This window comes from Nematolebias whitei, chromosome 7 (assembly GCF_014905685.2).
Source record: "Nematolebias whitei isolate Nwh7 chromosome 7, NemWhi1, whole genome shotgun sequence".
NCBI classification, from domain to species: domain Eukaryota; kingdom Metazoa; phylum Chordata; class Actinopteri; order Cyprinodontiformes; family Rivulidae; genus Nematolebias; species Nematolebias whitei.
This window is the reverse complement of record NC_056504.1, coordinates 44,927,500-44,953,448: the sequence shown is the minus strand read 5'-3', so window position 1 is coordinate 44,953,448 and position 25,949 is coordinate 44,927,500. Positions and strand designations below refer to the sequence as shown.

At 40.0% G+C, this 25,949-nt stretch overlaps 1 protein-coding gene across 1 annotated transcript in view; it reads right to left on the bottom strand.

The window, feature by feature from the left end:
- Positions 1-409: 409 nt before the first annotated feature.
- The window catches only part of LOC119412617 (sortilin), a 26,827-nt gene continuing 1,287 nt past the window's right edge, over positions 410-25,949 (bottom strand). Inside the window, exons 2-20 of the mRNA XM_037679651.1 lie at positions 15,658-15,720; positions 15,504-15,577; positions 15,314-15,416; positions 15,052-15,213; positions 14,863-14,936; positions 12,576-12,625; positions 12,369-12,496; positions 9,006-9,150; positions 8,677-8,832; positions 5,574-5,686; positions 5,350-5,452; positions 4,109-4,277; positions 3,827-4,011; positions 3,571-3,754; positions 2,162-2,278; positions 1,416-1,524; positions 730-845; positions 524-647; positions 410-439 (exon numbers count right to left, since the gene is read on the bottom strand). Of these exons, the coding sequence (XP_037535579.1) occupies positions 425-439; positions 524-647; positions 730-845; positions 1,416-1,524; positions 2,162-2,278; positions 3,571-3,754; positions 3,827-4,011; positions 4,109-4,277; positions 5,350-5,452; positions 5,574-5,686; positions 8,677-8,832; positions 9,006-9,150; positions 12,369-12,496; positions 12,576-12,625; positions 14,863-14,936; positions 15,052-15,213; positions 15,314-15,416; positions 15,504-15,577; positions 15,658-15,720 (2,190 nt within the window). The 3' untranslated portion in view covers positions 410-424. The remainder of the gene's footprint in view (positions 440-523; positions 648-729; positions 846-1,415; positions 1,525-2,161; positions 2,279-3,570; positions 3,755-3,826; positions 4,012-4,108; positions 4,278-5,349; positions 5,453-5,573; positions 5,687-8,676; positions 8,833-9,005; positions 9,151-12,368; positions 12,497-12,575; positions 12,626-14,862; positions 14,937-15,051; positions 15,214-15,313; positions 15,417-15,503; positions 15,578-15,657; positions 15,721-25,949) is intronic.

Genomic DNA, 25,949 nt, shown 5'->3' with positions numbered 1-25,949 from the left:
AAAAAAAAAAGGGACTGAACAGTAGGAGGCTACAACCTGAAAAAAAAAAAAAAAACTCTGATCATAGTTGCACTGCTGCTCCCTAAAACATTCTAATAGCCTGAAAAACCTCCAAGTTATTGAATGTGTGTGTTGCTTCTGCTCTTTTCAGTCAGCACGTAAGAAAACAAAGCGGAGCACAAATTCACACTCAATGGTTTTTACAGGACTCGGTGACAGAAATAACTAAATGCCTCCAGGGATCCCAGAGGCCTTTTTTTGTTCTGTGTTCTTTCCCACCACTTTATAGGAGCCGTAACTGTAAACCCACTGCTGCAGAGTCCTCCAGCCACTTCCAGCAGGAAGTGGGAAGCAGGCCATGTGGGAACAACAGGGATGCCCAGGCATCATGACAGCCTTTAAAAAATGTGTTGGGGGGGAAGTTTTATACTAAAAGGTCCTAAAACGAAACACAAACCGAAAGAAATAGTTAAAATTTACAAAATCATTACGTTCAGTTGAAACAAATATCACAGTTTCCCACCTGATCCGAGTCTTCAGTGAACTGTGGCTTTCCCGTCTCCATGTAGTTCTCCACGTCATCCACTCCTTCTATTTTGTTCCCTTCCACGTGTTCCCTCATTACGGAGTATCTGTGCACAAGGAACCTGAAGAGGACGGAGAGAAAGTGTTAGAGGGAAACAAGGAGTGCCAGCGGAGTGGGTGTGAGGTAAGAACAGGTACACTGACCGTCCTCCGCACACGTATTTCTTAACCAGCCAAACGCCCGCTACCGCGCTCATCAGAAGGATCGCCATGACGACCAGCACTACGACGGCCGTGTTTAACGAGCTGTGTTCAGTCTGCTGTTTACAAAGACAAACGCATCAAAGTGTGAAGAGCAGCAGCGGCGTTTACAGCCGAGGTGTGCAGGATGAGTTACATAAAAAGACAAATCAACCGAGTTTCCTGTTTCATCAGACTGTAGAGCTGCTGCCAGAGCTCAGGGCTTTGTGTTTGTTGTGTGTATTTATCATAATCTGCACATTAGGAAAGCTTGGCAGGAGATAAAGCAAAACAATATATACCGAAATGGCAAATTTAAGGCATCGCTGAAAAATAAGTGAGTCAGGCGAGTGGTTTTGTGATTAAAATCCGTCCACGAACTACAACTGCAAACAAGCAGAAGTCTCGTTCTTTTACTTTTTCCATCACATTGTTTTCATGTAGGATTTCATTCCACTCGCAGCTTTTCCCTTGTGGCTTTTGCTTAATTAGTTAATGACGTGTGACTCGTTAAAACCAAACCATTTTTTTATTCGTCACAATATGTAAAACCCCAGAATTGAAAAGGTTTATAATCTTGTTAGGATTTACTGTGCATCTGTGCATTTCTAATTCTTATTTTTTTTGTGTGTCGAATGAGCAGGACTGACCAGAGAATTAGGATAAAGTGCGTTGCTGGTGCACAACCTCTTCAGGTCGATCTCCTTCCTTTCCGGCTGAAAACCTCCTTCACACTTGTTTCCAGGAATCTTCCGGTAGCTTTAAATCATTGAAGAGTCAGACAAACAGAGTCAGCAAGAGAAAAGAATAAAAACTGAAAGGACACCGGTGAATACAAATAAGAGGAAATGATGTCATTAGTTGATGAAATGTTAAAAAAGAGCCTTAGAAATGGAACCATGTCAATTTGCTAGATATCCCTAAAACCGACCTTATCAGTCAAATATTAAACCAACTTTTTCTTTTCCTTGGTGCCACTTTAATTAAAATACATCGTAGGTGAATGTTTTGGATATCAAACACAAAATGTGTCCACAGTTATAAAAGAAATTAGTATTTTGATCGTATCGTTATGCACAGGCTGATAATCTAACTCAAACAATATTAAGCTTTTAATAATCAATTTGAAGTGACAAATTATTATTGGTGGGAAAATTGTAATTCCAGCAGGTTATTCATGAGATTTATAGCAGTTACAAAAATAAAAGGCTGCTAAATTCATCAGTAATTATGAAATTTAAAAAAAAAAGTATTATCTTGGTTACATTTTGCGAGATAAATTTTTATATTAATACTAGCACTTCTGAATGCTTTTCAGGTATATGTATGCATTATTTAATTATTTAATCTGGAGAGTGTCTTTAAAAAAGAAAAAGAAAATGCCCAGCATCCTCACCCACTGGTCTGCAGCAGTTCAGTGGTCCCATTTAAACAGAACTCGAGATCCCGGCCCACCATGTCCTCCTGCTCCACACACTCTGAGCTGTTCTCTGGACGATAATACCCAAAGTCACTGCAAGACAAACGAAGGTCAGGTGCAAACAACTTGACTTTTTGTGTAGAATCTGAAGTGTTTTGATGAGTTTAAAGTTAAAATATATATATTTTTTTGTGTACAGTACTCCCTCGCTACTTCACAATTCAACTTGTGTACTCGGCTCTTTTGCATTTTTTTCAAAGTAAGATTGTACATGACACATGATTGTCAACTTTAATATTACAATAATCACGATTGGGACAGTTGACAAAAAAGAAAGAAGAAAAAAAAACTTAGGACAGGTGCCGCCATTTTGTAGTTTTCTCTCAATAAGCCTAAGAACTACATTTCCCAGAAGCCCCAACAGTTCTTCTGGCCACTGCTTTGTGCTGAAATGATGGGAAAGTTCAGATACAATCCAAACCTGACTAAAATGTTCGGTCCTTATTCATAGAGACTTCAGCGCTTAGTGGATGGGGTAGAGGCAGGGCAGTCGACTCGGGACCCGAAGGTCCTGGGTTCGATCCCCAGTCATTGCACATCTCATGCTGTCTCTGAGCAGGACACCTCAGCCCCAGTTGCTCCCCAGGCACTCTCAATAGCTGCCCACTCCTCAAATGGTGGTGGATGGGTTAAATGCAAATAGACAATTTCGTCATTGTATGGGAACATAACATAACATTTTTTATTATTATTATTATTATGATGATGCACAGAGCTGATCAGAACCGGACCAGGAAATGGACCAGAACCGGACTTCCAGCCTCATCGGTCAGTCTGAGTGCTGCTTCCATGAAGCCTCTCGAGTGGGAAGGCGTTGCATTGAGGTCCGGTGTTTTCTTCGGAGCTCACCAGGACTTTTTTCATCCGGATCCCTCTGGATTATTTGGACTCGATCGGGACCATTGTGTGGTTTTGTGCTGGCTCTCCGAAGGTCAGACTCTCTCTAAAAGCGTCTGGTGCTCAACAGCTGCAGAGAGCTGATCAGAACCGGTCCAAGGCTGGTGAGTACTCATATAAAATTTTGCAGTAGCTACTGTACAGTACATATGTATGTATTTAAAATGACGTAGGTTTAAGAGCTTAGAACATTGCAAGAGTGTGGGAAAGGTTTATAAAGCTTTATATACACACACACACACACACACACACACACACACACACACACACACACTAAAAAAAAGACAAGGTCCCTACTTCGCTGTTTTTCACCTATCTCGGGCGTGTGTGGAACGTAACCCCCGCAATACTCGAGGGACCACTGTACTCAAAGAAGGACTTCTGCAGTCTCTTTTATATATAAATTTGAGCTGTAATAAAGAACAAACCAGTGATAATCAGCCACTGTGCACGGACATGGGGACAGCTTCTTGGTGACTTCAAAGTCCCTTCCTTTCCAGCAGACTGAGTCTTTCCTCAAGCGTAAGAAAGACTCTTTATATCCGAGAACGCAGCCGTTAATACTGGGGTCGGCAGACTGAGCCAGCCACTCTACATAGTCTCCATCATCACCTGCAGAAACACACACGCTGAGTTCAAACTTACACAGTTTGATAACAGATGAATGATCTCAGCTGTACTCACAGTCTCTGGTGAGGAGCTTCCTGAAGTCTATAGTGGTCACCACCCAGTTACTGAAGTCGCTCCTGTAGCCCCACACGCTGACGTTCAAGGAGCGAGAGCCAGGCTCGCTGTCCATGCCACTGAAGTGAAGCGGCTCGCTCGTGAAGTTATACATTTGCCAACACTGCCCCTCATCAGTAGAGAACCTGAGGGGGTGTAAACAAGAGAACGTCCACAGAAACCACCGTCACAAAACAATTTACATTTCAGATTAGACGAACGCTTAAGCAGACTCATTCTCACTTTATCTGGTTGACTACTGAGCTGCTGTGCTCCACAGCCACCAGCAGTCCTCCAGAATCCAGGATGGCGTAGTGATGGGGCCCCCTGAGGGCCAGCAGCCACGAGTAGCCGCCATCAGATGACACATAAACGTCAGGGAAGAGAGTTGAGTTGGCATCTCCAACACTGCCTGAAGAAAACCATGAGGCCATGATCAGTCAGCAGAACGCTCGCATTGAAAGAACAGGTTGAAGTGCAGCGCCTGATTTTTGCTCCACTTTTGTGCATCATTTGCCCCTGCTATATTCTTCATCTTTGTATTTAATTCCCAAACCTAATAGAGCTAACTACATGCTGAATACTGAACACTTTAAGAATAAGGCCTCAGTTGTTGTCACTGCACGGTCCAAATCTGAGTGTCCGATGCAAATAAAGCAAAAACAAAAGTGGCAGAGAGAAGCCGAAAAAATGTTTTCTTACAGTGAGCTTCAGGTCTTAACAAAAGAAGGAAAACTCAAACAACATCTCACCATTTCAGGGAGGAAGCATTGCTCAGGATGGCATTTCTAAACCAATAAGTGACAATTTGGGCTTATTTGACCATCACTGAATCCGTATTTTAACTTTATGAATTTAAAATGTATCTACGGTTTCTGTCCCAGACCAAAGGATGCTCGCTGCACTCTCTCCCCAAACAGAAAAGACTGGGACCCTCTCATATCCTCATTTTACTGACTTTGTTAATAATTTTGTATCTATTGTCACTAAGTGACACAAAATAAAATGGACTGTACTTATATAGCGCCTTTCTATCTTATCAAGATACTCAAAGTGCTTTACAACACAGTCTGTACCCTTGTTTAACCATTCATACAACACTTTACTATATCTATACAAATAATAATCAGTGCTTTATCAGTCATACACCAATGGGAGACATATCGGATGTAATGGGGGGTTCAGTGTGTTGCTCAGGAACACTTTAGCATGTGACCACTGGTGGAGTAGAACCCCCAACTCGTGCATTGGAGAACTGCTCTAACCAACAACAACTCGTCACATAGTGCAGTGGATTATGTTTACTTTGCAAATGGCACCAACACACACTGTTTGGTTGGCTGCACAGTTCGAAGCACACATCTCCCTTTTCAAGGGCTTTATTAATTAGATGGATACAACAACTAATATTTTGTACCAGGAAATGGAAAATCTGCACATTTTTTTCTTGAATTCAGGCCTCAGTGCATTATTCTTTGTTTTACCATGAGCCAGAATGAGACCCACGGCGTTGGGCTGTGAGAGAGGCAGCATGGGGACGTTCATCTTCATGGTGGTGCTGTAGGAGGCATGGATGTGAAGTCTGCACTGTAACCACAAAAACAGCAGCAAGACGTGAGAAATACAGTAAAAAAGTTGTGTAATTCATGTAAAGATAAAAAGCATATCAAAGTAAAAAAAAATAAAAGTTAGCAGCTGTGTGTCTCACTCTGTTCGGTCTGTTTGTGGAGGTCTCGGTGTTACAGGGGCTGTTCTCTGGTCTTTGGAGCGGCTGCCATTTTGCTCCTTGGTCATAAGTGATCACCGTCTGCACCTCACCATCTGCAAAAAGAAAACAAAGCACAACATCCATATTAAATATTATAATATTATAATAATAACTATACTTTGTATGTGGAGCACATAAACTGTAAAGAACGTTGCCTTCTCAGAAATAAATGTTCATATTTCATCAAACATTGGAAAAACAAATGGGACTTCAAATATTTGACAATAAAACAAAATTATTCAAACATTTTAAGGTTTAACTAAATTAAAAATGCAGCTTGGATTTGCTTTTATTTAGCACGTTACCACCTAAAAAAAATGTCGTAATAAAAAGGTTAAAATTTAGTACATACAAGTCTAAAAATGAGGAAAACTTTATTTCATGTGATAAACGGCTGTTTTAGTTTACATTAAATAAATAATAACCGGCACAGCTTATATTCGGCATCTTGGAGAGGTGACGATAAATTACTTTAGGAGATTCATGGATTAGAAATAAAAAATAAATAAACTTATTCCAGTCATCACCTTTCATTCAACCTTTATTTATACAGGTTAGTCTCATGAAGCCTAAGACCTTCCATCACAGGTGGAGTGGAGAAGATTTCCACTGAAATAATGATTAAAACTATGACAAGAACTAATCATTTATTTTCTTAGAGCTGCAATTGCTTTAATGGAGGACATCTTTGTTGAAAATGTTTCTTGGCTAAACGATGATTGTGAATTTTCCATAGTTGGTTCAGTTTAAATCAGTTCTGTGACCTGGATTTGTTTGGATAAACTGAATGTTCACAAGGACCAACATGAAAACGCTCCCTTTTTGTGTAGTTGTGCTGTAATCTTGTATTTTTGTGTGTTTTAAATTACATAACTGACACATAACCTTCTATTTATGTCCAGTTTTACAAGCTTATCACCTCCGTTAAGATATTGTTGTATTTGCACGTCACTAGAAAGAAAACTGGGACATCAAAAAACAACAGATAAGACGTGCGCCCTGATGTAATCTGACCTAGATTGAGGGAAAAGTGGTGCCACACAACTATGTGAAACTGTTTATTCATTTATGCACTTCTTATGTGCGGTCCAGAGCGTGCTTGTATTAAAAGTTTGAATCTCGACCACATCTACATTTGCGAGTATTTTCAGTGTGATGACGCAAAAGTATTCACCCCCAGTTTGCTGCCTTACAACCAGGAGTTTCAACCGATTTACAATTCCATCATAAATAATGAGTCTACATAAGTACAAGCCACACACTGCACAAAGAGATGCCAGAACAAAACATTGCTTAAAGGAAACAATGGTGTGGACTGTTTGGAGTTTTCCAAAAGAAAAATTGGAGACTCCCCAAACATATTGAAGGTCCTGTGGTCTAATGAGACCAACTATTAAACATTTAACCATCAAGAATAATGCCATATGTGGCACAAATCCCCTCTCATCATGCTGAGAACACGGTCTCCACAATGAAACACGGTGGAGGCAGCTTCATGCTGCGAGGATGCGTTTCATCAGCAGAGACTGGGAAACTGGTCAGAGTTGAAAGAAAAATGGAGTAAAATACAGAGAAATTCTTGGGGGGGTGTCAAGGGAATTGGTATTTTTTGCACTCACCATGCTCCTTAATTTTACTAGATTAAAGTATTAATGCACTGCTCTACAGCATATGTATCAAACTCAAGGCCCAGGGGCCAAATGTGGCCCTCGTTGACATCTTATCTGGCCCCCAAAATGTTATTTTTAATGTAAAATATTTTTATCACTTTTATTTTTTTCCAGTAATCTTTGATTATGATGTCAAAAGTGCAGAAGAGAAAATCAAATGAGACCAATCAAACTCTTGTTGAGGAACCTACAACCAAGAAAAGATGTTGGGTATCTAACTTGAGTTAATGTAGATTCTGAAACCGGCCCTTACTTTGAAAAAGGTTTTAATTTTGGCCCCGTTTTGTAAGTAGGTTGAACACCCCTGCTCTACATCATTGATAAAGCATTGATAAGTGTGTACTTGTAAATGCATTGATCTTCTGTGATTGCTGGCTGTTCTCCAAAGCTTTGTAATAAATCTGATGACGTTTACACCTGATTGTTTAGGGAATCGCTTTTTCCTCGACGTGTCTTAGAGATTTGAGAGTGGATGAAGGATCACCGTCCAGCAAGACATTGATCCCACTCCTGAAGCATCACTCCAGGGGTTTAAACAGTTAAATGTCCAGTCAAAGCTCAGGTCTCGATCTCTAAATCTCTGGTATGATTTAAAATTTGCTGGACAGAAGTTTAAGTTTAGTTTTAAGTTGAAGGAACCAACAAAACATGAAGAGTCCTGCTGCAACACAGTACTGAGTACTACACGCACTCCCCTCTAAAAGTACTGAAACAGTGAGACCAGTCCCTTTACTTGTGCTGTAGACTGAAAACATTGAGGTTTGAAATCAAAATATGAATATAAGACAAGAGAGCTACGTTTCAGCTTTTATTTCCAGGTGTTTACATCTGGATCGAATACACAACTTAGAAGCTTGCATCACCTGTAACAAACGATGTTTAGATGATAAAATACATAAAATAAAGTAACATGAATAATACTTAATATCAAATTTATTAATAAAAACAGAATGCTTAATGATTCTTTGTTTGTAAATTAAATCGGTTTAAATTGTCTGCTTAATGACTTTAAAAGTAAAGATGGCTGTTACTCTTTGAAGCCCATTTAGATTTACAAAATACAAGCTGCAAAATAATTGCCATTAAACTAATTATTATTCTTTGCACAAAAAAAAAAAAAAAAATCGGAGCTACATTTTCATAAAAAGTAGCAGAACTGGTGAAAACGCACAAAATGAAATAGTGATTTGAAATTCAAACCAAACCTCATAATGTTTGGATTTCTGTGGATGAAGACATGGCCTAATTTTACAGGTTCACCAGGTGAAGCATGACTGGAGACAAATCACAACATTGTGACATCGTAGATTACAAAACTATGACAGCAGGTGCATGTTTAGATACAAGCCGTGTTCAACCGTCTGGTTACTCACCCTCTGTGAGTACGCTGGTCGTGTAGACGCCCCTGAGAGAAGCAACGGCTGTGAAGTCCGTGTCACTTCCTGTGGTTGTGTAAAGATGGCGCTCCAGAGACTTGGAGAACACAGTTCCTCTGTTATCCGACACATAGATGGTCCCAACACCAGAGTCTGCAGAGTAAAGATTTAGAACTGAACACTGCAACAGCGTACTCCATCCCCAGAAAGGCAGTGTTTTGGTTTTTGCATCACGAGAGCATCAATCGTTAGCATTATTAAAAACTGCCCGTGCTATAAACGACATCAGAGTCCACCTCGGTCATTAGCGCTGCACCATTGCTGACCTCCAGGGTCGTCCATGTGCATGAAGATCATGTCCTGGCTGGCTGAGAGGATGGAGTAAAACTGCTGGTGAGTGACAGAAGGAAGCTGGGCCATGTTCCAGTGATCGCCTCCGTCCACTGAGATGTGGACCGCACGCTCTGTACCCTGACAGACACACACACCGAAACACGTGCAACACATTTAAATACGTCAGACCATGCATGCTTTGTTTCAATCACTGAGCTGAAGAGCACACAGCAGCAACGACGCTTGAAAAGGTTTAAGACGTGAAAAATAAATCAGATGCAACGCGATGAATTCAGGGAATGTAGAAATGCTGAGTCGTTATGAACAGATGTAGCTGATTTGCTGATGTATGAATGTTTGAATGTGTCATTAAGGTGTTTCTGCACAACATTTAATGCCACACACCAACAAATGCCTTGTTAAAGTGTAAATTTGCAAGAGAGGAGGAATAGCTGCAGCTTTTCTCAGCTCATCTATGGAGGTTACAGTGTTTATATTGTAATTGCTCCAATTTTATGACTGAAATGATAAAATGACTCATCAGAATTACTAAATAACTTTCTATAAATAAGGAGTTGTGTGTTCCTGCTGATTTTGAGTAACTTGCTCGTATCAGACTTCTAGACTTTTTTCTCTTTTATACACAAATGTCATGTAATGTTTGTCTCTTTTCTTAATGCCTTGCACGTGAATGATATTGATGATATTTTATGGGGCTGTGGCTCGTTAATATTTAGGATTGTTCTTCAGAGCATTTCTTTAAGTGGTCCAAAATATTTTCTGAATTTTTTATGATGATTTTTCTGTCCCGTAAAACAACAACAACAAAAAAAACAAAAAAAAAACAGGTGTTTTCAGAGCATGTGCTAATCTAAAGAAGGATGGTGTGACTGATGAAACGTTCCTCTTGGACAAATCAAAAAATCTCTCTGGGATGGAGCTTTTTATTAAATAGTTCAAAATGCTCGTGTGCTCCTCCAGCCTGAAGGGAAGGCAGTCTGGGTTTGTTGGGCAAATAATTAAAAGCTAAAAAGGTGTGCTTTGTATTCAGCTGTAAATACAAGAATCGCTCCAGCCCAAAACACTGTCCAACGTCTTTTATAGGTCAGATTACATCAGTGTGTGTATCGCAGGTGTTCGTTCACTGCATGTTCTAAAGACCGACATCTAAACACAAATAATATCTTAACAGAGGAGATATACGAAGGCTCAGTGCACGTCAGACAGCACGGACAGATGAACGTCTGCGTCATGCAAAAGATGAATTAGTATCAACATTAGATATACAAGCACAAGGTTATTTTTGAAAGATAATCTTAAAAATAAAAAAAAGGACATATCTCTGATGATTTGTTCTTAATTCATGGAAAGTTAACGTTTCCCTAAAAACAACACTTGACTTCCCGGCATGTTTTAAATTAGAACTGAGGAACTGCTTCTACTTTAACTGAGACGGGAAAAGTTTGAGTCACTTACAAGGAAAATAAAAAAACGAACAAAACAAGAAAAACTGTTTATTTTACTTTAACAAGCTGTTAAAACCCTGAAATGAGCCGCCACCGCGCCAAATCTGACCCGACTGGCATTTTCTTTTTGGTATTTTTTAAATTGTATATTAAAGCAATAATCAGACACAAACAGATGATACTGTACATCCATGACACAGACTGCACACCAACGTTAGATATAAATGTTGGAGAACCACGAAAGAAGCCTCCGCTACAAAAACGACACATTCAAGCTCGACTGAACGTTGCAGCTGCGCACATGGACAAACAAAGTGCTTTCTGGGAAAAAGTACGGTTGGATGGGATGAGCCATTTGACTACAGTGACTAGAAGTATATTTAAACTCCTGAGACCCGAGCTCTGGTTTGCAATGCATTTTTCATATCTCCTAGATATTTGGGATTAGATGGACTTGATTTGTGTATAAATAAAGCTTCCTCTTTGAACAGGAAGTTGTATTTTGTTACATGGTTATGACATACTTTTGTAAAAAAAAAAAAAAAAAAGTCCTCAGATGGGGACAATGGGCTTAATTTACAGCATAACACATTAACATGACTTAAAGTATAAAACACTATTGAACAGAATGAAGTATAAGGTACAGCAAAGACAAAATGTAATGTCCTCATATGTGGACGCAGGGTCTCAGGAGGTTAAGCAAACTGTACCACCTGTCAAGCACGGTGGTGGTAACATCATGCTGTGGCTGTAGCATGAAATGGTATATATAAGGAGCTACCTCTCTCCCGCCATCCATCGCTTGGGGAGCTACTGCCCATCTCCGGCAGTCACTGTGCCAGAGGTGGGAACAATACAGTTTCTTTTTTTATAGTTTTTTTTTAAATAATTTATTTATATTATTGTTATTTTTGAGTGTAACTGGGACCTTGAGTACACATTTTCGTTCCATGCGATGCGAATGACAACAGTCACCTTGATCTATGTTTTGGTCAGTCTCTTCAACGTCACCTCAAATCAACAGCTTGACAAGTGAAGTTTGGACATAATTTGTGGTTTTAACAGGTCAGTGCTCCCCCCCACACTTCAAAACAAGTTTCTGAACAGATAAAGAACACCAACATTATTAAGCTTCTAGAATGGTCTCCACTAACTCTGCCAAGACGAGAGGTCAAATATTCCAGACTTATACAAGAAGCTTGTTGATGAATATTAAAACATGTCATCAAGGTGCAATTTGCTACGAGGATTTAACAATATGTTGGTTAAGGTGTGTATATATTTGAGGCTGTATTTATATTCCTAATCTTGTGAGGATTAGATAAAATCTACAAGAAATTCAGCTTTGAGCATCCAAATCTTTGGTTTTAACATCAGTGAAGTTGTCATCTTTCCATACTGGTGGAAGAAGGGTTCAATTAAGAGTCAGACATGTTCAAAGGAGCAATAATTTAAGCACATATGTCAAACTCGAGAGCCACGGGCCAAATCTGGTCCCTCAAAATGATCATTTAAATGTAAAAAATTGTATCTCTACTAATTTTTTCTTTAAAAAAACTGATAAATACATGATTTCGTATAGACTTCTCTTGGCAGCTGGCTAACTTTGAAGCCAGAAAGAAGGCTGGATCATTCTGTCATTACTGATGCTGATGTGGAAAGAGCAACAGAACGTCATGCGAGACAAACTCTTGTTCATGAACCTGCAACCAACAAAAGATACTGGGTATCTGACTCCAGTTTATGCATCAGCTGAGAGTGGCCCGTGGCTCGGACATAGTTTTTAAGTGTTGTCTCCTTTAGTCTACTCAGTTTGACACCCCTAATTTAAAGCATCAACTTGGCGTCAGTAAAAGTTTGAAAAGTGCACAAGCAGACTCGCATACGTACCATTCCTGTCATGATGGAGGCGAACACAAACTTTCCCCCCAGGACAAAGGAGTAAACTTTGGTGGCGATGGTCTTGAAACTTCTGCCGTAGTCGTCGGTCCTCTTCAACTCCAACGATCCCTTGTTGTCTGACAAACACAGAAAGACGATCTTACTGCTGAATTTAAACGCCGCTGTGACGCGTGCGACTACGTGATCCTCTCTTACTGCACGATCCGTTGCCGTTGGTTGTAAAGAAGATGTTGTTTCTTGAACCCCTGAAAAAACAAAACCGCACAGATTTAAAGTGAAAGGGGGAAAAAGTACCTGGTTAAATTTAAATGCGATTTGTAGAAATCACCGATTATGGTCATGGTTTTATGAACGTGAACGTTTTAGCTGCTGCCAAAAGGAAAGAAAAAACTTTCGCACGTCCGGTTGGAGAACTGCGGGCTGAACAAGAACGTCATCACTTAGTGGTGACTGAGGACCTCAGCCTCTGCAGTCGGTTTAGATTCAGGCCTGAACGACGGCCGCTGCCAAGCTGCTCCCTGCAGAAGCGCAGGCCGTCACCACGACCTCAGCCGAGTCAGGACGGTGACATGAACTACAGCGGAAGGGCAAACTACAACAAACTACACGCGCAGTCTGCAGAGGCAAAGCTGAACGTGCAGACTGGATGGACTTTGACAAAATAAGCGAGTTCTGTTCATAATTTCAAAGAATATCTTCTATTACAGCAGTTAATTTAAAAGTCTAACTCAATTACATAGGTTAGGCTTCTTTGAAAGAATTTCATGCTATAGTATTTTTAAAAAATGATATCGTATTTTAAAATATGGATGGTGTTTAGTTTTGTTTGATAGCCCACAATTATTTCAAGATCTGAAATGAACCTTCAGCCCTCAGTTTGTTTTGTAAAAGACTCTCAGCTACTACCCCGTCAAATTTTAGCCTCAAATAGACTGAGTTACAGACATTCCTTTCTAAAGTGGGTTAGCTGTGACAGTCGTGTTAAAGTGAGTCGACTCCAAATAATAATAATCATTTATTTATTTATAAAGCCCTTTAAAACAACCACAGCTGCCACAAAGTGATGTGCATATAAAATCAAACCTTTAAATAATGTTTGAACTTTCAGCTACAATTGTTCCAGTTCCCTGCATGTTTCATGCTGGTTATTAAATTATTACATACTTCATTAACGTCTTCTTTATCCTCTTTTTCATTTAACTTGAACGTGTCACTTTGAACAAAGATAGTTAAAAGCCAGTACCGAATGACATCTCATCCATGTTTATGCGTTTGTATAATTAAATATTAAGTCTGATTTAATGAGTGTATGGAAAAAATAAAGTAAAAATAGATTTTCCTTTGACTTTGACAGTTCTGCTAGTCTCATGACTACCAGTTCAAATTTGTCCTCTGTAGTGGACATTTGTGAAAAGGGACGTCTTTTAAATGATGCCACGTTTTTGTAGAGATGGACTTTGAAGAATTTCCTCTTTCTCTTTAAACAACATGGTGTCCAAAATGGGATGTATTTATGTTTTAATGCATCATGTATTTTAGAATGTTTTACTGGGTTAGCAAAGCTTTTTAAAGGTTTTATGGCATTTTTAACTTGTGTTGTTTTGTACGCATGAGCCAGACGACAAAGATAAATCTTCATCTCATGGAATCATCATTTTATGTTCCCTTACAATGGCGAAATTGGTTCTCTGCATTTAACCCATTGTACCCCGGATGCACCCAGATAGAGCTGTGGGCAGCTATGCAAGCGCCCGGGGAGCAATTAGGGATTAGGTGTCTTGCTCAGAGACACCACGACATGTGGGAATGACTGGGGATTGAGCCTGGGACTTTCGAGTCCCAAGTCAGCAGCCCTACCTCTACCCTATCTCAGCCTCCAATATTATGTTGTGCAACATTATGGACAATAAAGTTATATTGATTGACTGATGTATTTGTCACCATTCTTTTGTGACATTATCAAGCTGTCGTATATTTATATTTGTTGGGTTTCCATGGACAAGTTGAACTTTATTGTTAATATTTTTTTGTCCGTTTTCATACTTGTAGTAAAGTTGGAGTTATTTTATCTTCTTTATTTTAGGGTAAAACTCACAACAGGTCTCTCTTGTAAATGAGTCTTCGAGGCTCAACGGGAACTAACCTGTATAAATAAATGTCTAATAAATAAAAAAAGCAGAAGAACATCTCACACAAAGAGTAAAATACATGTCATGAGGCAATGTTTGTCTTGAAATCTAACGTCAGGTCTTCTGGACGGATTCTTCTTCTTCATAACACCTGACTGAGATTTTAAACCTGAACTGTGTTTAGATTTTATGCATCATATTTTAGTAAATCTGATACAAAAAGAAAAAAAAAACTAAAATTTGTAATCAACTAAGATAAATTCATGATAGTTAAAACTTCTCTCCTAAATATTTATATTGCTTTATTAATGGTTGAATAAATCCTGACAAAGGTTGTAACAAAGAATCCTCACCATCGGACCAAACACACGCCCTTATGGAGTTTTCTCCAGGAGCTGCCAAAGTCCTCAGACATCCACAGGTTCAACTGGAAAGACAAAAATCATCTTCGTAAATAAATAAGCCTGGTCTGGTCCAGCATCAGTTTAGGAGGTAGAGGCTCGTCTAATCAGACTACAACTCAATCCTCCTGTCAAACCAACCGAGATACTGAGGGTGACGAGTGCGTTGCAGTCTGCAGGGTTGTACAGCAGCTGAATGAGAGGCACGAACGGCAGCTTGCTGGACTCAAAGGACAGGCCGAAGTCCTGCGAGCGGAACAGGCGGAAGTCCCCGATCTCCGTCACATCACCGGTCAGGATCACCTGAAACAAAAACAAACCCAAACACATTTTTAATAAACTAAAACAAAGGATTAGGGTTTTTTTTTTTATTATTAAATGTTGATGTGTCTGAAGCGCTCACCTTCCCCGAATGGTCCGGGCTAATGGCGATACCGAACTCTGTCTGGATGAAAGTGTGGTTGATCAGATGAGTCACATCTTTGAACGTCTTTCCGTGGTCTTCACTGACGCACACACACGGAGACGTTTATTCAGACCCACAAAAACATCAAAAAACATGCACCAATCTGTAATCTGTGCCCGTTTCTCACCTCCGGTACAGGTTGGACTGGCCCAAACGCATCATAAACACCGGCACGTGAAATGTTGTCAGCACCAGCAGCACCTACAAGGAAATGGGCTGAAGTTGAACAAATAACAACACAACCGTTTGTCTTTCTCAAACCGACTCCGTGACGCACTCACCCCTGATCCATCTCCCACCCAGGCGAGGGACAGCGAGCCCAGAGTTTTCACTTTGAACGTAAACTAGAACGAGACAAAATAAGGAGTGAAATCTGCAGGAAATAATCAAATGATCTAGAAAGTAGTTGCTCAAAGTGATAATTCAGAGCTTTAGGTTAAGTTATGAACAACTAATATCTTACCTGTTGTAGATAGCACTTTGAACACCCTCAACTTGGGAGAATCTAATTCAATTCTGACTAGTTATGAACTGAAGCGAGGCCAAAACTAAAATGAATTGATGTTTTGAAATAACGCACACCCTTGAATTTCACAGCATCCTCTGGACCTGACTTAACTTATTTAGATTTTCTACCTGGATTATTGAGCATGCGTCAGGGTACAATTTATAAACCTTCAGAAAGTAATTTTTCACACATTACAGTGGCCCCAGCAGAAATATTACGATGCTCCTGCAGGAAGTCCCCTGAGCTGCTTCATCAGCGTTAATAAAATGGATGAAGCGTGTTCTCCTTGTCCCGTGGATCAGAATTGAAGTCAAAACGTTAATTTTTAGGAGTTGCCATGTTTTATTTTGGAGCCAGCACTTAGCATGTGGAGCTGTACCATCTCCACGAAGGTCCCACCTTCTCACATCACCAGCAGGCTGTCAATCACAGTACTGTACTTGTACTTTTACTTATGGTATACATCACCTTTCTATCTTATCAAGACACTCAAAGCACTTTACACTACAATCTGTGTCCTCATTTACACATTCATACAGCACTCTACTAGATCTCTAGATAATTGAACAAATCATTCTAAAAGAGACTAATCAGAGCTTTATCACATTCATACACTGATGGGACACACATCGGAGGCAATGAGGGGTTCGGTGTCTTGCCCAGGGGCACTTCAGCAGGTGGATTCGAACCCCCAACTATTGCATTGGAGGATGACTGCTCTAACCACTCAGCCACAGCCGCCCTAGTGCAACACAAAACTTTTTTAAGCACTGATTCACCAACAAAAACTAAATGTAGATGGAAAAAACATTTCAACATACAACAGCAAACATAGAAGTACGTTTATCAAAAAAAAAAAAAAACAATTATGTGAAGTGTATTTTTTTAATTTTTTTACCAAGAAAACGTGCATTCACATTAAGGGACTGAGGTTGGAGATGTTTCTGTGAGGCACTAACCAACTCAAACTAGCCATTAGCTCATCAACGCCATGAGAATTTTACGCTAGGTCTTCACAATCAGGTTAATCAAAGAGCTATTTACAGCAGGTAAGATGTTAATTGCTCGTAATCCTTCCACAGAACCCAACATCATCTAGAGAGCTTAGGAACACACATTTGAGCAAAGCAAAGTATCAGAAAACTCATAATACACATTTACAAGTGTATTTCTGTTGTTCTATACAGTGGACATTTGACAGAAGTCTCCTTCGGTCCTAAATAACTTGGCCTCTTGGATGCAATCTGCACGTGTCGTAACCTCATAAAGGTTGGGCCAGACAAGACAGTGTCAGAACTTACCTAAAGTTATAGTTGAATACATTCTATAAAACAATAAACACTTTTAAAAATATTTCTCAACCCCCCAAACAATTGAAGGCTTCACAAAAATGTTTTTTTTAATAGAATAGTGGAGACAAAGCAGAATGTTTGGACCTAGACTGAAAACAACATCCCCAGTCGTTCATCCAGGGGGTCTGACGTGTGGTTTCAGGTGCAGAGAAGTCAACATCCCACCCTGCCTGGAATCATTCCTCTCATCAGCTGATCCTCCAGGGATGTTTACAAGACGAGTGCAGCTCTGGAGTCTGTTAAAGTCTATGAAGCTGCAGAGGATTGTGTGCTGTGCCGTCCGTGCACTGAAAAGTCCTTGTAAACAAGTCCAGTGGAAACTGGCCCGCTCCAGCTCTGTAAACACGAGTTTCCATCTCCCCTGCTTTGATCACTTCGCTACACTTGCACTGCATTCATCCTTTTATTTTTAATTTCCACTTTAAGAACTTTTTCTCAATCTTGGCAGTCATATGTTCCGTTTTTTTTTTTTTTGTCCGTTTTATAGATTCATTGTTTCCTTTGTTCTAGCAGAGGTTAAACAGCATTAAAGCCAACTCTTTTGAAGTGGTGTTATTAACGAAGAATATCTTATCTGTTGCAGGTAGCCCTTTGAACATTTTTAAATTTGGAGAAACAAGCTTTAATTCTGATCCAATATGAGCTAAATGGCCAATTCATGCAAGACTAAAGATTGTTGGCATCTTAAAACAACTCCAAGCTCAAAAATTACAGAGCAGTTCATATGAATCCACCAGTAGTAATATCAAATTATTTGTTCCAGAATAATAATAATGCAATAAAGAAAGCTCAGAAAATGCAACATCCATTTTATTCATCAGATGCAAGAAGTGTTACAGTGACAAGTGAGAATTACGTAGGACTGATATTTTCTTGGTGGGGGAACATAATAGCGAGGTAACAAAATCAGGAGATAAAAGAGCCTCACAGAGCAGACATGACCTCACGCTGCACTGAGCGCCGAAACGAGTCCAGATCTTCATCCGCAGCTCAACTCTTACTGGCGTTCACCTGTGAACTTTCAGTCGTCGGCTCAGCGAGCGTCTTGCAGCTGCACAAAAACAAGCAGGCATGCACGTCCCTGCAGAGTCACACGGTCAGAATGTGGGAGCACACCGCTCGCTGTGGGGGGACGTCCTCCGAGAGAGGTCAGGACGACAACAATGGGGTCCCTATTCCCTCTGCCTCGGCCATGTTTACACACACACACAAAACTGTAGACCAAGAGGTCAAACTCAAACATCAAACGCTCCAAGTGGTGAAGATCAAGCCTCTGTAACTGAACAGAGCCGTGCGGAGCCTTGAGGTAAGCAGTTAATTAAAAAAAGAACAGAAGCACGTGACATCAGATGGCCGTGCTCTGAAAGACGAAAGGCAGCTTTGGACATTTTAATTAAGCTGTAACTAAAATCAACATATCCTGATAAAATGACAATTTTAGCCGTTTTGGCCAAATATTGAAACTAGAATAAACTGCTGTGCATGATCCTGTAATCTTTGTGTGATCCGTCAGTGCTCAGAGTATGTGTTGGGGATGACTCCCAGCCACTACTACGCCAAATTTTAGCTCAATGTTTGTGAAATCGACTGAGTTAGAGCTGTAAGTCAACCAGTAGTATTTGTACGTTCAGGGATTACTTTCTGAAAGTTTATCGAACATCCGTCTCGTGATTCATTTTTCACATATCACACGCACAAAACCCAACACTTTGTTTCTCAACATTCAACAGCAGGTGATAAAAATGTAAAGCCTAAAAGCTAAAAGCATGACTACACTTAGATTTCAGCTTTATCTGCACCTTACAGATACATTTCATACGGTTATATTTTATCTCATATTGATATGAACAGTCTTTTTTGATATTAAGAAAACAATAAGTCGAGATAAGCAAGAAAGTTTTGTCAGAGCTCCCAAGTTGCTGCAACAACTTCAGATATAAATGGGTCTTTGTCCCCAACCTAGGCGTGCCTGTGTTAAGAAACTCTGCAGAATTCTACAAAATGAGGGAAAACAAACATTAATAAGTGCAATTTGTTTTTAATTTAAACTAAGAATGGAGTCATCCTTCATGCTTTTATACTTTTCTCCCTGACAGGAGATTTTGTGTAAAGGTTGGTGTACTAGTGTATCTGCTTCAGTGCTTTTTTTCCTGCGGCATCCCACAGGGCTCGACTCTTGGACCCCTTCTGTTCACTCTATCTGCTCCCTTTGAGGTCTCTCCTGAGGAAACGTTCTTTCTTTTCACTGCTACGTTGATGATTGTCAGATTTATCTGCACTTAAAATCTAATAGTTCTTGCTCCATTCATCCTCTGTTAAAATGTATTGATATCAAGGCATGGATGGCTTCACATTTTTTAAGTTTTTATGATCTGAAGACTGAAGTCATTGTGTTTAGCTCTACTGCGGTCTCTGATCCTGTAAACCTTGACTCTCTTGAGCCATGTCTTAAGCAATCTGTTACAAATCTGATGGTTTTAGACTCAGACTTTAGGTTTAATAAACAAATTAACTCTGTTCTGTAGAAAAGCTTCTTCCAGATAAGGCAGATACTAGCTATGCTTATGTCAGTGTTGACCAGATCTGACCTTGAAAAACTAGCCCATGCCTTTATTACTACCTGACTGGACTATTGTAACGCACTCTATGTTGGGGTCAGTCTGGTGTCCCTTTCACGTCTCCAGCTCGTTCAAAATGCTGCAGCTCGGCTATTAACAGGTATAATAGGTTTGATCATATTATGTACACCACTAGTTTTGTCCTCCCTTCACTGGCTCCCTGTGCATGTGAGAATAGAGTTTTAAATTCTCATGTTAACCTTTAAGAGCATAAATGGCCTTGCACCCTCATATCTCTGAGCTACTTCAACCATATGTTCCTTCTCGAGCACTGATATCATCTGATCAGCTGCTTTTGATTGTTCCAAAAAAACAGATTGAAGCTCAGATGTGATCAGGCTTTTTCAGAACTTTGGAACAATCTGCCCCCCAACATTAGACAGGCCACTTCACTTCCTGTTTTTAAATCTCTGCTCAAAACTCATCTACAATGAGTATGATTTGATTTAGTATTTTATTGTTCTGTGTTTTCATGTTTTTCTTTTGATGCGTTTAATTAATATTTGGTACTATTATTACTTCCCCCCCACCCCATTAAATTACTGCCATTGATTTTTATTGTTAAGCACTTTGGTAACTGCTGCTGTTTTAAATGTGCTTTATAAATAAAGTTGACTTGACTGGGACTTCTCCCTGGGAGTCAGATTTTCTTGTAATCTTTTCTAGTGCTCCTGATCAACAGCTTTTCAGGTTTTCTGAATGTATGATTGGTTTAATGCCATTTCAGGAACAAAGGCTGCATCACAACAACAAAGTGTAATAAAAAAAAAACTGCTTATTTAAATAAAGATGTTATAAGAAAGTTTAAAAAAAAAAATCAAGAAATTTCAGTGAAACCTAACTGAAACCATTTTTCATGAAAGTAAAAACATTCCAGTTCTCTGAAGATTTTTAAGGCTTTTTAAAATGATTTTGACAGCTTTATTTATTTATTTATTTTACACATTTTCAGTTCAGTTGTTGATTTTTATCACACACACACATTGACCAATAAATGAATCACATTGATGCGTTCCTTCCAGGAATGCTTGTTGATTATTTTAATAGCCGTTTTCAAATTGCAATCTATGAAACTTTTGTTCAATATTAAAACTTTTTTTTTTTTTTTTTAACTGTTGATGGCTGCCACTTCAGGCATGTGGTTGTACAAATGATACAGTAAACAAACAAATAAAAAAATAAAAATATATAATTTGGACACAGCAGATCCTGGAGTTATGTCATAAAAAAAAACAAATTTTTTTAATAAACTTTGGTCAAAAAGAGGATTTATGGATTTTCTGAAAGCTCTTTGTTGCTTTTTTTTTGCTTTGCTGTGGATGAATGTAGGTCATCCACTCGCATCACCTCCATTATCTCTGCTGACCCTGGATTTTATCTCGCTCTGATGATCACTGAGAGGCTGAACGGAGAATGTAATCACGGGTTTTCACAAACATTTAGGTTTTCCGGTGTAGCATGATAATAATGGACTCTGGAGCTCCCAAAAGATCCAAACAAAACAGTGATGTCGTTTGAAATGACTGTAAATCTATTATTCCTCTCAAATTAACTCTTAAATTGTTATCTTCATATAGACCTCTGTCCCCGTTTCTCAAGGGACGAGAAGAACATAAAGCGCCACAGTCCGGTGTTGCTGGTGTGAGATGGAGAACGTGGCTCAAACGCCTGGGCTAACTTTGGAGCATGAAAATGATTCGGCTTGCTTCAGCTGCTCCTCGGGGCCTTTCGATCCCTCGCAGACATTCCCAGCGTTTTTCCACGGAGCTCGATCTGATCTTCATAACAAACCTGTGCCGTTATCAGAGCCGCCGATCAGACAAGACTGAGTTAGCAAAAAGGTCTGAGGCGCAGATTCCTCATTTCCCAGGCAACTGTGTAAATAAGCAGGTAGCCTCACCTTCTCAGTTTTAGTCCTGATGCTTTGTCAGCCAGTCCAAGCAGTCGGGCGTGTTTATGTAAGATTCATTTTACTGACAGAATTAAAAATTACCGGTTGTGTTGGTTTTTTTTCCTTCAGTCTCCATCCTGTTCTTTATCCAATTGGACAAAAAAAAGGGAAAAGAGTGAAAGAACAAGCTGTATTTACCGGCTGAAGGGTAACTGGGCCACAGCCAGTTGGAGCGCCAAGAAAAGCAGCAGAGGATGTTCCACACGGTGCAGGAGGGAGAAGGGCGAGAACAGCCGGGGTTTGTTGATGTACAGGAAGAAACATCCACTGAGAACAACAAATTAGTAAAAAAACGAAGCTGGCATTCCTTAAAGGAGAGATCACCTGCAGCTCAGCACGCACGGGTTTTCAGCAACGATCTCTTGAAGCCCTCAAAGTACATGATGGGGAGGATTCTTGGCTACTACTACACTCAAGGTTTTCTCAACCTCTGTACAGTTGACTGAGTTACAGCAGGATTTGTGTTCGCTAAGGTCAACTAGCGGTGGCAGCCATCTTGAAATGGGTTGACTCCAAAACCTAATGAAATCCATCTAGTGGTTAATGAGATATTTTGCTAACAAACCGACACAAAAAGAAGCATCTATATTTTGTAACAAAGTTCATGCTCAATCATCCAGGTACCAAATCCAATAATGCTCAGTCGGGTCATCTGGACAGTTTCTTTTTTTTTTTTTTTTTCTCAAGAGACGTTTCTCCCTCTATCCAGAGGGCTTCATCAGTCTGAGGAGCTCCAAGTAAACCGTTTCCCAACAAAGCAGCAAACCCAACCAGAAACCATCTCATCTCTATCTAGCAAGCTAGTTGGTCTACTAGAGAAAAAAAAAAAAAGAAACTGTCCAGATGACCCAACTGAGCATTATTGGATCTCTATGTTGTGCACAATAAATTATTAAAATATGTTTCTGACTTCAGACTTTTCAGTTCAAAAACAAGTTTGTTTTTTTATAGACGAGGACCTCTCGTAATTAACTTTGATTTGTGGTCCACACCATCCGGGAAACAAAATTTTCAAATATTTCTGTGGTACTTTCATGGAAAAATGTCACGACTGCATATTTAGGGTAGAGATTGTTTAGACAGTGATCAGTTAGTTCAATAAATGTTTAAATATTTGCCTTTTCTTAAAGACATTTAATCACCTAAAGCTCAATTTATCAGGCTGGTATATTAAACAAAGTACATACAAACATTTAAAAGTATTCAAGTGATATGGAGGAGTACTGTGCAAAAGTGTAACACACCCTAATATTTCTTTGATTTCTTTCAAGGAGCCCGATATTTTTAATCATCTTTGAAAGCGGTCTAGATCAATATTCTTGGTAGACTTTCCAGAGGTCTTTAAAGTTTTGGAGTGGAGAGTAAGTCTGCTCTTTCACTCATTATCTCCTCAGTTATTTCCTCAAAACAAAAGAAAAAAAAATAGCCAAATGGATGAAAAAGACAGTCAGACTTAAAAAAAACTAATAAATCCCCAGCATATAAACGGTTTCTGAAAGTCATGTGTTTGAGGAGAAGGAAAAATCAAGAACCTGACAGAACATGAGAGACCACTGTCCTTCTGTTCATCAAGAATTGTTTGTTAAGTTTCTAGCTAATAACTTGTTGGTGATAAAAGGCTGTGTGTTCAAACTGTGTTATCTTTGGGGAGAAGTACTGTATATAAAGAACTTAATGCCTACATACCCTATTTAATTAGGTTGAATACTAATTTATTTGCTTTTTCACTTTTTTGATGCAGACAATCTGATCCATGCATGCATCACCTCTGGACTGGACTATTGTAATTCTTTATTATCCGAGTGTCCAAAGAAACTCTAAAAAGTCTTCATTTGATGCAAATAGCTGCTGCCAGAGTCCTGATGAGAGTTTGAAGGAGAGATTCCTCCAGAGTAGAACTTAAAATATTACTTGTAACATACAAACAACATCCCCGGAAAAGTGTTGAAGGAATGTGCCGATCAGCTCTGCGAGGTGCTGGCAGACATCTTTAACACCTCACTTACCCTGGAGACAGTTCCCACCTGCCTGAAGACTGCCACCATCATCCCAGTCCCAAAAAGCTCTTCAGTGACTGGTCTGAATGACTATCCTCCAGTGGCCCTCACCCCGATAGTCGCTAAATGCTTCGAAAAACTGGTCATGACTCACATCAAAACAACCATCAACATCAACGAGGACCCTCATCAGTATGCATACCATGAGAACCGATCAACAGAGGATGCCATCTCCTCTGTGGTCCACACTGCGCTCAACCACCTGGAGCAGAAAAACTCTTACGTCCGTATGCTCTTTGTGGACTTCACATCCGCCTTCAACACCATGATCCCCCAAACCCTGATGGACAAACTATCCACACTAGGACTAAGCCCCTCCATTTGCAACTGGGTACTAGACTTCTTAACAAACAGACCACAGTCAGTGAGGATCCACAACTTCTCCTCCTCTACCATAACCCTCAGCACTGGCTCTCCTCAGGGATGTGTGTTGAGCCCCCTCCTGTTTACTCTGCTCACATATGATTGTGCAGCTACCCATCCAGGCTGTCACATTGTAAAGTTTGCAGATGATACAGCGGTGGTGGGATGCATCACAAACAATGATGAGTCCAGCTAGAGGCAAGAGGTGGAAAATCTGGAGAGCTGGTGCAGAGAGAATAACCTTCACATCAATGTGAAGAAGACAAAGGGGATGATTGTGGACTTCAGAAGGAACAAAAACATCTACACCCCCCTGAACATAAGAGGATCTGCGGTGGAAGTGGTCTCCAGCTACAAGTACTTGGGTGTACACATGAATGACAACCTCAGCTGGAGCAACAACACCACCAGCCTGATCAAGAAAGCTCATCAGAGACTCTACTTCCTCAGACGGCTGAGACGAGCTGGACTGGGAAGCTCAGTCCTCACCTCCTTCTACAGGTGTGCAGTGGAGAGCATCCTGTGCTCCAGCATCAACGTGTGGCATGGAGGCTGCACAGCTGCAGAAAGAAAAGCTTTGCAGAGAGTGGTGAAGGCTGCACAGAAGACTGTCAGAGTCAGCCTCCCCACCATCACAGACATCTACACCTCCAGATGCAGGAAGAGGGCTACCTGCATCATGAAGGACCTCACTCACCCAGCACACACATTTTTGCCCCACTCCCCTCAGGAAGGAGGTTGAGGAGCATTAAGTGTAGAACCACTAGACTGAAGAACAGCTTCTACCCTGAGGCTGTAAGACTCATGAATCTATAACTAGAATAATCACTGTGAAAAATCACATCACATTGCTGCTGATCTGTTTCATGTTGCTGCTGATCTGTTTCAATGTTGATGTGTTCATGCGTGCTCATCTGCTCACACAGACTCATGTTCATGTTTGTGCTGATGTTCAATGTTTTATGTTATGTTATGAGTGCTTGGTGTATATTTAGTTGATGTTTTTCTTAGTTCACATCTTAGATGTTATTACTGTTTTTCTTTTACATTTTATTGTTGGATGTAACTGGGACCCTGTGTTCATAATTTCGCTCCACCACATGTACCACACGAGGTGCGAATGACAATAAAGAATCTCTGACTCTGACAAAAATCTCAACAACCACACTCCATCTTTTACTAAAGACCTCAATGTTCCTTATTTTCCTACATTGATCACCAACTGCAGGTTTACTTGTGGTTCCTAAAGTTTCTAAACTGGAAGGCAGAGCTTCCAGTTATCAGGCTCTTCGCTTGTGGAATCTACTTCCAGTTTCTGTCCATGAGGCTGTCACATCGTCATCTTTTAAAACTAGGCTTATGACTTTCTTATATGATAATCCTATAGTTAGGGTCAGCTTGGGTTTCCTGAGCTATATCTTAGTTATGCTGCTATATACACTACACCTGGACTATAGACACTACACCTGGACTATAGAAACTACACCTGGACTATAGAAACTACACCTGGACAACAGAAACTACACTTGGACAACAAAAACTACACCTGAACAACAAAAACGACACCTGGAATATAGACACTACACCTGGACTATAGACACTAGAGCTGGACTATAGACACTAGAGCTGGACTATAGACACTACAGCTGGAATATATACACTACACCTGGAATATATACACTACACCTGGACTATAGACACTACAGCTGGACTATAGACACTAC